Source organism: Agelaius tricolor, unplaced genomic scaffold, assembly GCF_023055355.1.
Source record: "Agelaius tricolor isolate 1412-34295 unplaced genomic scaffold, bAgeTri1.0.p SCAF_10, whole genome shotgun sequence".
NCBI lineage: Eukaryota > Metazoa > Chordata > Aves > Passeriformes > Icteridae > Agelaius > Agelaius tricolor.
The window spans coordinates 31,352,807-31,366,009 of record NW_027269270.1 but is presented as its reverse complement, the minus strand read 5'-3'; the positions used below and the strand labels follow the sequence as shown (position 1 = coordinate 31,366,009).

General features: G+C 37.3%; 1 protein-coding gene across 5 annotated transcripts in view; it reads left to right on the top strand.

The window, feature by feature from the left end:
- LRP1B (LDL receptor related protein 1B) overlaps positions 1–13,203 on the top strand; it is a 637,687-nt gene that overhangs the window by 425,176 nt on the left and 199,308 nt on the right. For 4 of the 5 annotated variants that reach the window (XM_071435460.1, XM_071435459.1, XM_071435457.1 and 1 more), the window contains exons 15-19: positions 3,612–3,734; positions 5,453–5,593; positions 8,819–8,944; positions 10,685–10,801; positions 12,696–12,776. In XM_071435460.1, coding sequence (XP_071291561.1) covers positions 3,612–3,734; positions 5,453–5,593; positions 8,819–8,944; positions 10,685–10,801; positions 12,696–12,776 — 588 coding nt within the window. Of the gene's footprint in view, positions 1–3,611; positions 3,735–5,452; positions 5,594–8,818; positions 8,945–10,668; positions 10,802–12,695; positions 12,777–13,203 lie in introns of those variants that run through there. The other variant, XM_071435461.1, reaches the window with a different exon arrangement.

Genomic DNA, 13,203 nt, shown 5'->3' with positions numbered 1-13,203 from the left:
TTTGCTGAATGAGCTAAAGTCTTAAGGGAGGGAATTTGGCTTGTTAATATATTCTTTGTTTGAAATTGTAATTGGAATTTTGTAAGCTAACTGCAGCCTTTAGGAACTTCCCTTTTTGTCATGCTCAGTGAGGTTGATCTTGCCATTGCTCCCTCCCAAAGGAGCATAAAAATTTCTTTTAAAGAAACTATTTGTGCGTGTGTGCATGTTTTCCTTGTACAAGAGCAGGCTCAAGGCTGAATTGTTGAACAGAGAAAACCACAGAAAACCACTTTATGAAGCGTTGTATATTAAAGATATAGCATGCTGTAACATGCACATGCCTCAGAAACTTTTGGCTGTGATCTTTTGAGGGGACTGCTTGGATGCTGCTGGTCTTGTCACACAAGCAGGAGCTGTCATTTCATTTGGGCACAGTTCATTTCAGACTGGCATTTTTTAGGGGGCCTTTTCCAGGATACTGTTCCAATGCTGCTTTGCTTTGTGCTTTGGGTAGGGACCTGAAGCTTTTGGGATCTCCTCAAGGAAAGGTGTTTTTTATTGTCTCCCCCTCATGAGGCACAATCCCCTTGAGGAGGAATTTTTGTTGGTTTGTTCATTTGTTTTTCACTTACTTTCAGAGGTTAGAATTTACCTTACTTTCTTAGGCTGAGTCTTTGGATCTCTGTGCATCATAAAATATGGGAGGGTGAGGCACTGCAATGATAGGAGTTGGATTTACACTCAGCACATGACCCTGCAGATATTTCCATTGCTTTGAAAGGCTGGATTGCTACTTCCATGTAAATAACTCTGGATTAAGTGCATTTACAGCAGTTAAAGTAGTCTCTTTTGAAATCAGCTAATGTTTTAACTCCTCAGATTGCAAAGAAGAGCTGGAGCACCAGGCTGCTGCTCCTCATGTGTGGAGGGTCATCCTAACAGTGGGCTTGCCCAATTTAACAGTACTTGAGGTTAGGTTCATGAGAAGCTACAAATGCAATAAATACTTCAGTGTATCTCTTAAATGAAAATATTAAACACATGTGCATGGTGTCCATTTATTTTTTTTTTTTCTGAGAACGATGACCGAAATGCAATTACATTGTTGTAATTGGTTTAGCTCTGGACTAATTTTTTAGCTAATTAAAATGGAATTGGCCTAATTTATTCACATGCAATCAACAGGGCAACAACTGTTTTAAAAGCTGTCAAAACATGAAAAATATGATAATAGCTTAGAAAGTATTTTAAAGATTGGGACTATTTAAGAACAGCCATATACAATAGCTGTTAGGAATTGTAGTTGAGGAAATTTAATTCCCCAAATATTTGATGGCTTTACAGGTTCTACAGCTTGTTCAATAAAGAGGCTTAACCTACTTGAACTGTGTTTTGGGAGACATTTAAGCCTAGGAGTCTCTTCAGCAAGACTGATGGGACTGAAGGTCTCATTGCACCTTCAGGTTGAAGACTGCACTTTATAAACCTTTTTATCTTGGATCTTTTTGCTTTAACTCTTGGTACTTCTATTTTCCTTGTCATCATCCCCTCTTTTATCACTTTACCTAGCACATAATCCACTGTGCAGGAGTTTGTCATCCCAATTATGAGGTTAAGTAAGAACTTTTCATCTTCAAGATGGACCATTTGACTTTGATCTACTGATTTAATTTCTATATATTTATTTTCAGCTTTCATTTGGCTTCAGAATCATCATGTGTTTCTATATTTGGCTGAAATAGTCTTTTATTGTGTAGGTTTATTCTGTTTTAGTGAGGTGACAAACTCATGTACATGCTTTAATTAAATCACTGCAAATGTTTTGACTTGTGCCATGTTATTTCAGAGTCACTTTTGAAGATTGTATTTTGGTTTGTTTATTTTGGCAGCTTCTGAGAACTTTTTAAATCTTTGTATTACTGACATCCTTTGATTTGTACAGTGATGGCCCTGTAAAGATGGAGAGACTTTCAAGGCTACTTTTTCTGAGGCTTTCTTTTACCTGAGGTTTTCCAAAATTTAGACTCAAATACATTTCTTAGGGTTTTTTGGGTTTTTTTTTTGTTTTGTTCATAATATTTCAGTTTTGGTGACCATAGCTGTAACAGTTGATTTCTTTAGTCATTTGATCATAGTCTCAGACCTGAAGTCAGGATCTAATAATGTGTATTAAGTGTCCAGTCTAAGCTCTTTCTAAAATTGTGATCAAGCCCTCAGACTTCTCAGAGAATTCCCATTTTCCCTGGTTGTAGAGCTGTGTTCTTGTCATTTCACTCACACCCTGTCCACTGAAAGTACAAGTACCACAATATTTCACATTATTCTCCATTAATCATTTTGCACAATTTTATTTAAAAGTTCACTGGGTCTTTAATGGACTGCTGACACATTTTCTTCTAAGAAATGTTGTGTATGGTGGATCAGAAAAAATATAGAAAAAGATTATTAAACATTGCTCAATATTGTAAGACATATTAAGGTGCATCTTAAAATATAAAAATTTTCAAAATGTTAAATTATTTGTTCATTGATTGATATTCATTTGATAATTTAAAGAGATTTTCCTGCACCTGCAGGACTGGCTCTGATGGGACATTTTAATATCCATGTTCATAGCTCCATGAGAATTTAAATTTTTATTTTCTATGAAACGTGAGTGAAGAGCTTTGATGAGAGGAAATTGTATGGAGTCTGGTTTAGGCCAGCAAGCTGATAAATGTTTTCTACACCTTTAAAAGGAGGAACTGCTTTTTACTAGCACAGAAAGATGAGAAAAAAGGAAAAAAGTTTTCATTTAAAGGTTCAGCAGACATGAAGTTTTGTATCTTGCTTGGTCATAATCACTTCTCACCAGCACCTGAGACCAGCAGAGCTTTGCTCATGGGAAGCTGAGTGTCCCCAGCAGTGCAGATCTAAGGACAGGTCATGGCCAAAGTGGCACAAACAGAAATTGGGACATTTCTGGGCTCTCAGTGACTGAAGTCTGGCTGCCTCAGGAATGAGGAGGTGAGGGTGGATGGTAAAACACCTGACAGCTGTCAGTGTTTTCATGGGAACAGCTTGGGGAAGGAACAATAACACGGAAAAGCAAAGCACAGCAATGGCAGATGTGCTCAGAGAAGAGTAATGGAATATTTGCCTGTGTTCTATCTGCCATAAATCTCCTTATCCTTTTGTTTTCTCTCTTTTTTTTCCCCCCTAATCTATAGTTGTAGCCACTTTGTTTTAATGTGTACAGATGCCAATTAACTTCAGAACGTTCCTTTATCTGCTGTTTGATTCCTTGAAGCCACTGTGTGCATGTAGCTGTGCCAAATATTTTGCAGTATTTGTTCCTTTCATAAAACAGGCAGATAAAATGCTGTGAACTGATGGTGCAGTTTTTTGTGGTGGTATTATTACTATTATTATTCTTATTGAGTATTGCAACCTGTAACTAATTATGTTTAAATATCATAACCTACAGTAACCAAAATATGTGAGAGTAATGTGCTCCTAACGCAAGAGGAAAGTAATTGCTAAAAATTCTTCATTTGTTTCTTTTCCTAAAGGAAAAAAAAAGGCAACTAAAAACCCCATTGTTTAGTCCTAGCATGGCTGTTAAAGTTGCTTTTTATTTCTTTTCCCAGGTGATAATGCCTGTCGTGTTAATAATGGAGGCTGCAGCACTCTTTGTTTGGCCATTCCTGGAGGCAGAGTTTGTGCCTGTGCTGATAATCAGCTTTTGGAGGAAAACAGTACAACCTGCATGAGTAAGATTCTTACAGAATATCTGAGTTGATGCTGCTGTTAAGGGATCAAGTCAGACATGAAAATAAAACCAGAAAGTGTGGCCTCCTAGGAGGTCTATAAGACAAAAAAATAAAGAAATATTGCTTGAATAAATATTCTAGTTTACCGAATATGAAAGATTTTCCAAAGAAAACAGAATATTAAGTACACTATTTAAGGATAAAATGCATTGGAAAATATTCCAGCATATCTGATATGATAAAACATTTAAATAGTTCACTGAAATATTTAAAAAATATGAGAAATGGGTCCATACAATTATTAAATTTGATACATATGAACAGTTTTCAGATTGTTCTACTAAGTATCTTAAACAGAAATCTGACATTGAAGTGTTCATGATGAAACTGTTCATAAAGCACATCAAGCAGATGTATTTATGTATGATAGATTCTTACACAGACTGTACAAATATTGCTGTCTTTCATCTTTTCTTTATATATTTTCATTGCAACAATGATAAAAGTTATTCTAATAAAAGGTGGGGATTTCAATTAAAATAATAACTTGCCAGATACTACAGATATCTCTTCTTTAAAATTTTTAGACTTGTTGTTTGTAACTTTCTAAAAATTTTCTGGTTTTTTTTTTTTTAAGTCTCATTGATGTATCTCTTGAAATTAATTGTAACATTTTACATAAGTCTCCAGTAATAAGCTTAGTAGAGATGAGTAAAGCATAAGGATTATTTCATAACATGATGAACATTATGGAGCCTGCAATGACCAGGTTTTATCCTTTCTTCTCTGCCGAGTCCGTACCACTGCATAATGCAGGTGTTTGAGTTGTTGCTTGGATACAAGAATCAGCTTTTTAGTAATCATTTCCTATCTTTAAAGTGCACCAGAATTTGGCCAATGTCTGTCAGAATATTTCCTGCTTGCTGTTGATGAGGTATTGCAGTATTTAAACTGGTGTCTTACACTGTAATCGATTGTACACCAATTCAAAAAACCAGTTTGAATGCCATTCTGTTCAGAGTTTTTCTGTTTATTAAAAGTTCATTCCTTCATCCACACGCTCAGATATGTGTGTCACTGCAGGCTTCAGGTGGAATTACCTCAGATGTGCTGAGTTTAGATAAAAGTGCTCTGAAGTGCCAGAACAAGAATTGATATTTCCCTCAGTTTAGGAAGGACGTTGAGACGCTTGAGCACATCCAGAGAAGGCAACAAGGCTGGAGGGGGCTGGGAACACAAACCCTGTGAGGAATGACTGAGGGAGCTGGGGGTGTTTAGCCTGGAGAAAAGGAGACTCAGAGGTGACCTTACCACTCTCTACAGCTCCCTGAAAGATGGCTGTGATCAGGTGGGGTTGGTCTCTCTCTGCAGGCAGCACTGACAGAACCAGAGGACACAGCCTCAAGCTGCTTCAAGGAAGATACAGGATGGATATTAGGAAAAAGTTTTTTATGGAAAGAGTGATAAAGTTCTGCAATGGCCTGCCTGGGGAGGTGGTGGGGTCACCATCCCTGGGTGTGTTTAACAAAGCCTGGATGTGGCACTGGGTGCCAGGGTTCAGTTGAGGTGTTGGGGCTGGGTTGGACTCGATGATCTTGAAGGTCTCTTCCAGCCTGGTCATTCTGTGAGCTCTGTGATATGCATTTGTGTAGGGGCAGTATTGCATTCTGGCTGTACCAAGCAGATAAAGAGATGTTGTTGTTGGATGTTTTCCCCAGTTAAAGAGGGAGAAGTGCTGCCCCAGCTGTGCAAGGCAGAGCAGTTCCAGTGCAGCAACAAGCGCTGCATCCAGGAGCGCTGGCGCTGCGACGGCGACGACGACTGCCTGGACGGCAGCGACGAGCATGCGGAGATCTGCTGTACGTAGGCACTTCCCTTTTACCCCACAGCCCAGGCTCAGCTTCAAGGATTGCAAACCAAACCATGCAGCCAAACTAAAGCAATCACCCTGCAGCCATTGCTGCAAATCTTTCGTTTCCTTCTTTTCCTGCGTGCAGGAATGGCAGCCCTTTCAAATCTCGCTGGTGCACTCATTGCAAAGCACAGTGCCAGACCAGTCATCTTTTGGGGTTGGCATTGTCATTTCTGATTCTTTAAATATTGGTGATTTTTGCTTTGTTTTCCACCATTTCTTACATGGGTCACAGTATAACATCCTATGGGAGGGGATGGAAAAAGGGAGCCAGGCTCTTGGTAATGTCACTAGGACAAGAGGTAATGGGCACAAACTGAAAAGCATTCATTTTATCTGGACATCTGAAAAATAACAATTTTTAACTGTCAGACACTGGAATAGATTGCCCAGACTGGTTGTGGAACTTCTGTCTGTGGAGATGCTTGAAATTTCTATGGACCTGGTCCTGATAAACCTGTTCTATCTGGCCCCGCTCAAGTAGGGGAATACAGCAGGGGATTTTACAGGTCCTGTCCAACCATGAAAATTTCTGAGAATGTATAATGCATTTCTTAAAAAAAAATCAAAAACTCCTCAGGAAAAAAAGGAAAAAAACAAAAAACAAACAAAACCAAAATCCCACAAGTATTCAAACCAACAAAGTAAACAAATCACCTCCTCTGCAAAACTCCTCCAAGAAAACCAAACCAGCAACAAAACCAAAACTCAGATCCCTACATGACTTGGAGTATTAATGCACGTTGTCTTTAAAGTTATGGTTTTACAAGAGATATATTTTTTAGCTGTAGAGGAGTTCTACTGTTGAAATGAAAAATAATAGAAAACATACCAATTATGTCTCTGTCATTTCTGGAAGATTCTTAAGTGGCCTGCTTTAAAATTAGTGTCGCAGCACTGAGAATCCTCTTCCTTACTCTGTTTGTCACAAAGCTTTCTATTTCTGTCCTTAGATCATTTCTCTGAACCAAATCTCTTTTACTGAAATGAAAGTACAATACTTCTCCCAATCAGTTGTAGACATGAACACTCTTCTGCTCTGCAGTATCGCTGAGTCTGAAAACCCTTTTCGGTCTCTCTTTCTTATCTCTTTGAGACCAAACAACTCTAAACTGTTCTGGGGTTTTGTTAGTTTTTTGTTGTTGTGCTTTGTTGGGTTGTTTGTTTTTGTTTGTTTTTTTTTTTTTCCTAGTGGATTATGGCAGTTTTTTTTTAGACTTCATTGCTCTTTTCTGAAGTGATTCTAGGGGTTGGATGTTCAAAACTGGACATGTGTATTTCTGCTGAGGCCTTTGTGAAGCTGGCTGACAGAATGGGTTTGTGAAGGGTGATTGTTTATTCACCCTTGGGTAAATCTTGCCTGCTTCACACGGGCTGATTCTGCTGATAAAACTGATCTTGTGATCCTCTGTAATGCCCAGACCTTTTGCCATATGGCTGTTAAATGGCCAGTTTTGGATTTGTTCTGTTTCATTGTTTTGTTTTTTTTTTCCTCAGCATTTATGTATTTTGGTAGGTCCATGTGATAGCCATTGCTGATTTCAGTAATATTTCAAAAAATATTTTCCTAGTTCTGAATTGTAGAGCTTGCTCTCATTTTGTTTTGAAACCAGCATTTCCTGCACTTAAATTAAGGAGCTCAGCTAATAAAGAGAGTGAGAAGGAAAATCTTTCAGCAGATTTGACTTGATTGTCTTTTAAATTAGTGTGAGGAAGACCAGTTCATTGATCAAAGCTTGCAATTCTCTGAGGATTTATACAAATATAAATGAAATAATAACCTGAACGTGATCTATAGTTTACATGGCCAGTGTGATAACATTGATCTCTTCTCAGCAGTTGCCATAGTAACCCCAATAGTTCTTTATGAGTTTGAAATATTTGCAATTATGAGTAGAATACAAGTTACTAAATATATATGAGCAAAAGCTTAGTGACCATTTAAAGCAGTACCTATGTCAAGTATTAAAATCAAATTTAAAAAATAAAAAAATTCTTCAACTTGTGATTTTATTACTTGGGTGCTCCCAGTTTTTTCCTCCAGTCACATGGCAAACTTTGGAAGTAGGAGATTTGGGACACCTTTCTGATGAGATTATTAATTAATCTCTGCTTCCTGTGCTTCTGCACCCTGCACACAGAGCAGGGTTCGTGTGCTATTGATATCACCCTCGCTCTGTGTCGTCTTCAATTGCAAGAATAGGCAGAAAGGTCAAAGATAAAAGCTACTGAAATGTCAAGGATAAGCCTGCTAGACATCCTTTCATTTTAAATACCCTTTGTTTCCAGATGTATGTTAAACTTTAAAAACGAGCCTGTGGATGGCTGAGTCGGTGAAAAATAGCTGGAGATTATTTTTAACCCAGCCTTTGGAATGGTGTGCAGTTTACTGTTCTTGTCTAGATGAGCAAGATCTGCTAATAATAGATGTTATTAGCATGAAAGAAGCAGAACATAAACACTTAATACAGTTGCAAGAGCAGGCCAATAGTATTTACATAAATCCTGTGCATTCAGCTTCATCCTTTCCTCGAGAATTGGTAGCCAGCAAAAACATGTTTGAGAGATACCTTGTTCACTCCTGAATACCAGATTTTTTTTTTTTCTGTTAGTTTTACACCGTGTTGCATATTTCACTTTTTGACACCTACAATTTCATGGTGAGTAAACAGCAGATCTATATGTGGCCATTGACAGTAATGTGCCTCATTTTAGAAGCATTTTATGACCTGCCCAAATCCCTGCTCACTGTGGTATCATATTTTGGATCTGCACTTAGCAGCTTGCAGCTGTTCCCTTTGGTGTTTTCCTTTGTTTATATGCACTTTAGTTTGCAAACCTCATCATACTGCCCAAAGGTGATTCAGAACGTGTTTCTTTAAGGAAACAACTCCATAAAATGCTGCTACCTTTTATCACCTAATAGAAGAAGATCCCCATATTGGCATCTTTATTAGATACTATTTAATTTATGATTGAAGCACTGCAATGTTTGTAATTGGCTGGTTTGCTGAACAATCTTTATGTCATGGTAGTTATACATACAAGATAACCACACTAACTGCATCACGGGGAACAGCATTGAATGTGTTCTTTTCACAGATTTCACAGCTGTTTTTCTCAGGTTATCTTCTTAGAGGGAAAAAAACCTCCTCTCTTTTTTCCTCCACAGTCAATCACAGCTGTCCTGATGATCAGTTTAAGTGCCAGAATAATCGCTGCATTCCCAAGAGGTGGCTTTGTGATGGAGCTAATGATTGTGGTAATAACGAAGACGAATCAAATAAAACTTGTGCAGGTAAAAATTTTACTTGGTTGTGCAAACAGATTCTCTAACTTCAGTTCCATGAATAGTTCAGGACTGATTTGAACTGAACTGAACCAAGCTGCTACTTTTAATCTGATTATTGACATTTTAAATGAATTCAGATTTTGATACCACCAAGGCTGGAATGCAAATTATATTTTACTTAATCCATGTGCTTTGCTGTGCTTTCCAAAGTTATTCAGCTCTTAATCTCTCCATATGGGTTGACTGTCAAAGCAATGCTCAGGTACAAACTCTGAGGTACAAATCTTTTTTGGCAGTTAGAACTTTTTTTAATAACGTTCTGTGATGGGTGCCACATCACCAGTAAATTTTATTTAATGGTGATTTAGTTTATGCATAATTAGTTATTCAGTTTCCACTCAGTGCCTTCAAATTCTTTTCATTTCTGAGTTATTAACTGGTGAGTGGGTTTTTAAGCAAATAGCAAGATGAAGATTGTTTACTGATTCCACTCTAGTAAATAATGGAATTCCCAAATCTATCCTTTGCTTGTGTGGAAGTGATGTTTACTGCTTGTTGTCAGAGTACTCTAAACAAGCATTAAATCTCAAATATGCAACATGCTATCCATCAATAAGCTGATGAGTGTTTTGAACTGAAGTGCAGTGCAAGACAACACACATTGTGTATTAAAATATTCCCTGTTGCCTTACTGCCTTGATATTCTTTGATATCCAACTGTTTGTTTGTAGGGTGAGAGTCTAATTTGAAGACCATATTTTTAACCCTGTGTCAGTTGGCAATGGATCAAATTTTGTATTCTTGTTTTTCCATTTATTCCTGCAGTGGCAAACACAGTTAATGTTTAAAAACTACTTTGAAATATTTTAAACTTAGATTCCTCTTTTGTGTTTTGGGCTACTTCTCCAAACAAAAAGGAAAATGGTAGTTGAAAATAATAAATGAAGAAATATTATTTCAGTCACTGGGGTCTTTGACATATCAGCCATTTTTTTAAAGTGTAGAATAACATGCAGGTGAATTCTAAAAGTTTAAATTTGGAATCAAAATCTGTGTTGCTATCTCTGCCGTTTTTATGGGTTAAAATTTTAAATAAACAAAATTATATGTAATGACAGTTTTCTAAGTTAGCTTTTTAGTGACATTTTAGTATTCATCAGCTTTCAAAGTAATTTCTGTAGCTACATAGCACAAATTCTTTAAGTGATCCTTATTTCTTCAGGAGAAAGACATGCATTGATTCCTTTAATGGATGATTGCAGTTAAGTGTTTACAAAGGCAAGGATTCTAAGAGCAGTGAGGCCAGGCACATCACACACAGGCTAATTCCCATTTTCCTGTGTAAATACAAAACTCACAAGATCCTTGTTCATGGTGTGGAATACAGGTTCTTAATATTCCAACTGGTGGGCATTTTTATGCCCTGATTTTTATTCAAGCATTAGTGCATATTAATTGTTTTCTTACCACCTAGCTATGCACAGTTACATCTAGAATTTCATGTTATTTTACAAGGAAGAAACACCTAATAATCCCACACAGCAGAGGTAGAACAGAGCCCTGCAGATGACCTCAGTTTTCTCTGAAATCAAAGGAGGTGAATGACGTTTAGTCAGAGCAGGGGAAAGGTGCAGCAGGCCAGGAGGTGCCCTCCAGCCCTGCAGCTTCTAAAATCAGGCACCCACCAAGAGACCCAATGGATCTAGTCCATTTCCCTTGTATTTTTGGAGTGCTTTGTCTTGACAGCAAGAACTTGTCAGGTTAATCAGTTTTCCTGCGGCAATGGACGGTGTATTCCAACGTCGTGGCTGTGCGACAGGGAGGATGACTGTGGAGATGGAACTGATGAAATGGCATCCTGTGGTAAGTGGATTTTTCTTTTGGGGGGGGGGGGAAAGGAAAATTCTTCTGTAACATATAAAACATAGAGTGATCTCTTGTCCAATGAAATGATAATGCTGTTTCTGAAATGGCAAATAGACTTTGCTTGGCTGAGAAATAAACCCAAAGCAAATGCAGCATTTTCTATTTAATGAGTTTTTAACTACAATACCAAATATGCAGATCAATCAAGACTTTTTTAATTTACAGCCCATTATCAAATGCTGTCACCCTCAAAAATTATTCTTTATCTCTGCCACATACCTCTCCAATGGGCCCTCTCAGCATATTCTAGATGTCAATAAAATCAGGCTGTTTCAAACCTCAACAGAAGTATATTTGATCTTGTATTTTTCAGTAAAAAACAATAAAAAATCTTGGTTCTATCATGAGAGAGTATCAGCAGCTGACTGCTGCTTTGCTGAGATACTGCAGAGAGGGGTGTGCTCTCTCTAATCAGCTGCTTCCAAACAATTGAGGATTTTAACAGTCACTTGTTTTGCAGGGCACTGGTAACTGCTGTGAGTCTGAGAGCACGAGGGTCAATGAGCTGTCTGCAGGTGCAGAATCACAGAACATGATGCGTTGCAGTGTAGAAGCACAGGGTGCTTTGGGTTGGAAAGAACCTTAGAGACCATTTTGCTCCAGCCCCCTCCAAGGGCAGGGACCCTTCCCACCAGGCCAGAGCTCCACCCAAACTGGCATGGAGCACTTGCAGGCATGGGGCAAAAAATGTAGTCTTTACATGAATAAAAATAACAAACCCAAAACAAGCAAACAAAACCCAAAACAAGCAAACAAAAAAAGCAAGAATTTTCTGGAAGTAACTGACAAAGTGTTATCATCAATGGTAGCTTTTTTCTTACCCTTTTTCACCCTTGAAGCAGGATAATCACTTCAGTTAAGTTCTTGGTGTTCTTTATGTAATTTTTAAATTAAAATTTATTTTATTTAAATCTGTTTTTTGATGAAGCTGGTTTGGTTTAGTGCTTCATCAGAGTGTGACTCTTTTTGGGCCAAAACTTTGTGAGGTTCAGTAAAAACAAAGTGATTCCAGTTCTCGTCCTAAGAGAGTTTTATATTTATGTGGCATGGTTTAAAAATTTAGAAAAAACTCTTCAGTATTTCTCAGAGTGTTTAGCAGGTAAGTAATAAATTCACCCATCTACCTATGTCATTGGCTTTAGAAGAAAAAGAAGTCGGAAAAAATTCAGACTATATTTAAGTTACTCTATTCAGAAGCATACTAGATAATTATAGAAACAAATATGTGTGTTCAATACAGATGATTCTTTGTGAATAATATTGTCTCAGATTTCTACTGCTTTACTGGAATGCTGGGAGGAATTGCTTGTGAAGGCTGACATTTTAATCTTGTATTTTATTATGCCAGTGTAGAGTAACTTTATTTCTTGGCTGTTCTTTAGCTTGGTACTTAACCTTCCCATTTTATAGTGCTCCATTTCCTGTCTCTTCCTGGCAGTGCTATTGCAATTGGAGAACCCTTCTGTAAATAAGCACATGGAAAATAGAATTTGTATCAGTCATCAAGCTTTGGTTAGTCTTAAATATTGGCATAGTGGGAAAACCAGCCTTGGTCTGATGGGAATATAGGACCTGACCATTTATCACAGAGGAATGAATTTCATGTTGATGAAAAGTAGAGTTTGGACAGTATTTACAGTTTGAAGCCATTTTATTTTTCTTTTTGGTGTCTCAACTTTTTCTCCTCTCCAGATTAAAGACCTGGAAGGTGCAAATGTTTGCTACAGCACACTTGTGTAATTTATGCATGCAGGAAGGTGACAGAATATTACTGAAGAGTAATATTCAATTATGTTAAATAGTTTTTATTTCTTTTTGAACACTTTCACAGAATTCCCAACATGTGAGCCACTAACTCAGTTTATCTGCAGAAATGGAAGATGCATTAGCAGCAAATGGCTCTGTGATTCAGGCAAGTATCAAGTCCTCTATATCTGAAATGAATATGAGGGATATCACATAAATACTGCTTTGATGTTCTTCTTTTCTGAGACTCGTTTTGTCAGCTTGGCTTGTAAGTGGTCAGAGAATAAATAAAGCATTTTAGAATTACTGACCTGACCTAGAAATCAGCACTGAAGATTCAGATAAGGAATGGGGCATTGGATATTGTAATGGGTACAAATACTATATTATGTAGAATGAAGTATGAGGATTCATTACTAAAAAAAAAAAAAAAAAAAAAAAAAAAAAAAAAAAAAAAGCAAAAAAAGCAAAGCTATTGCTTTGGAAGTGTTTTCTGTTCTTAGAAAACAACATGATTTCTGTGACCACTATATCTGATTTTTTTGCTTTTTGCGGACAAGTTCAGTTAAATAAATAGCATCCTTGAAGACTGA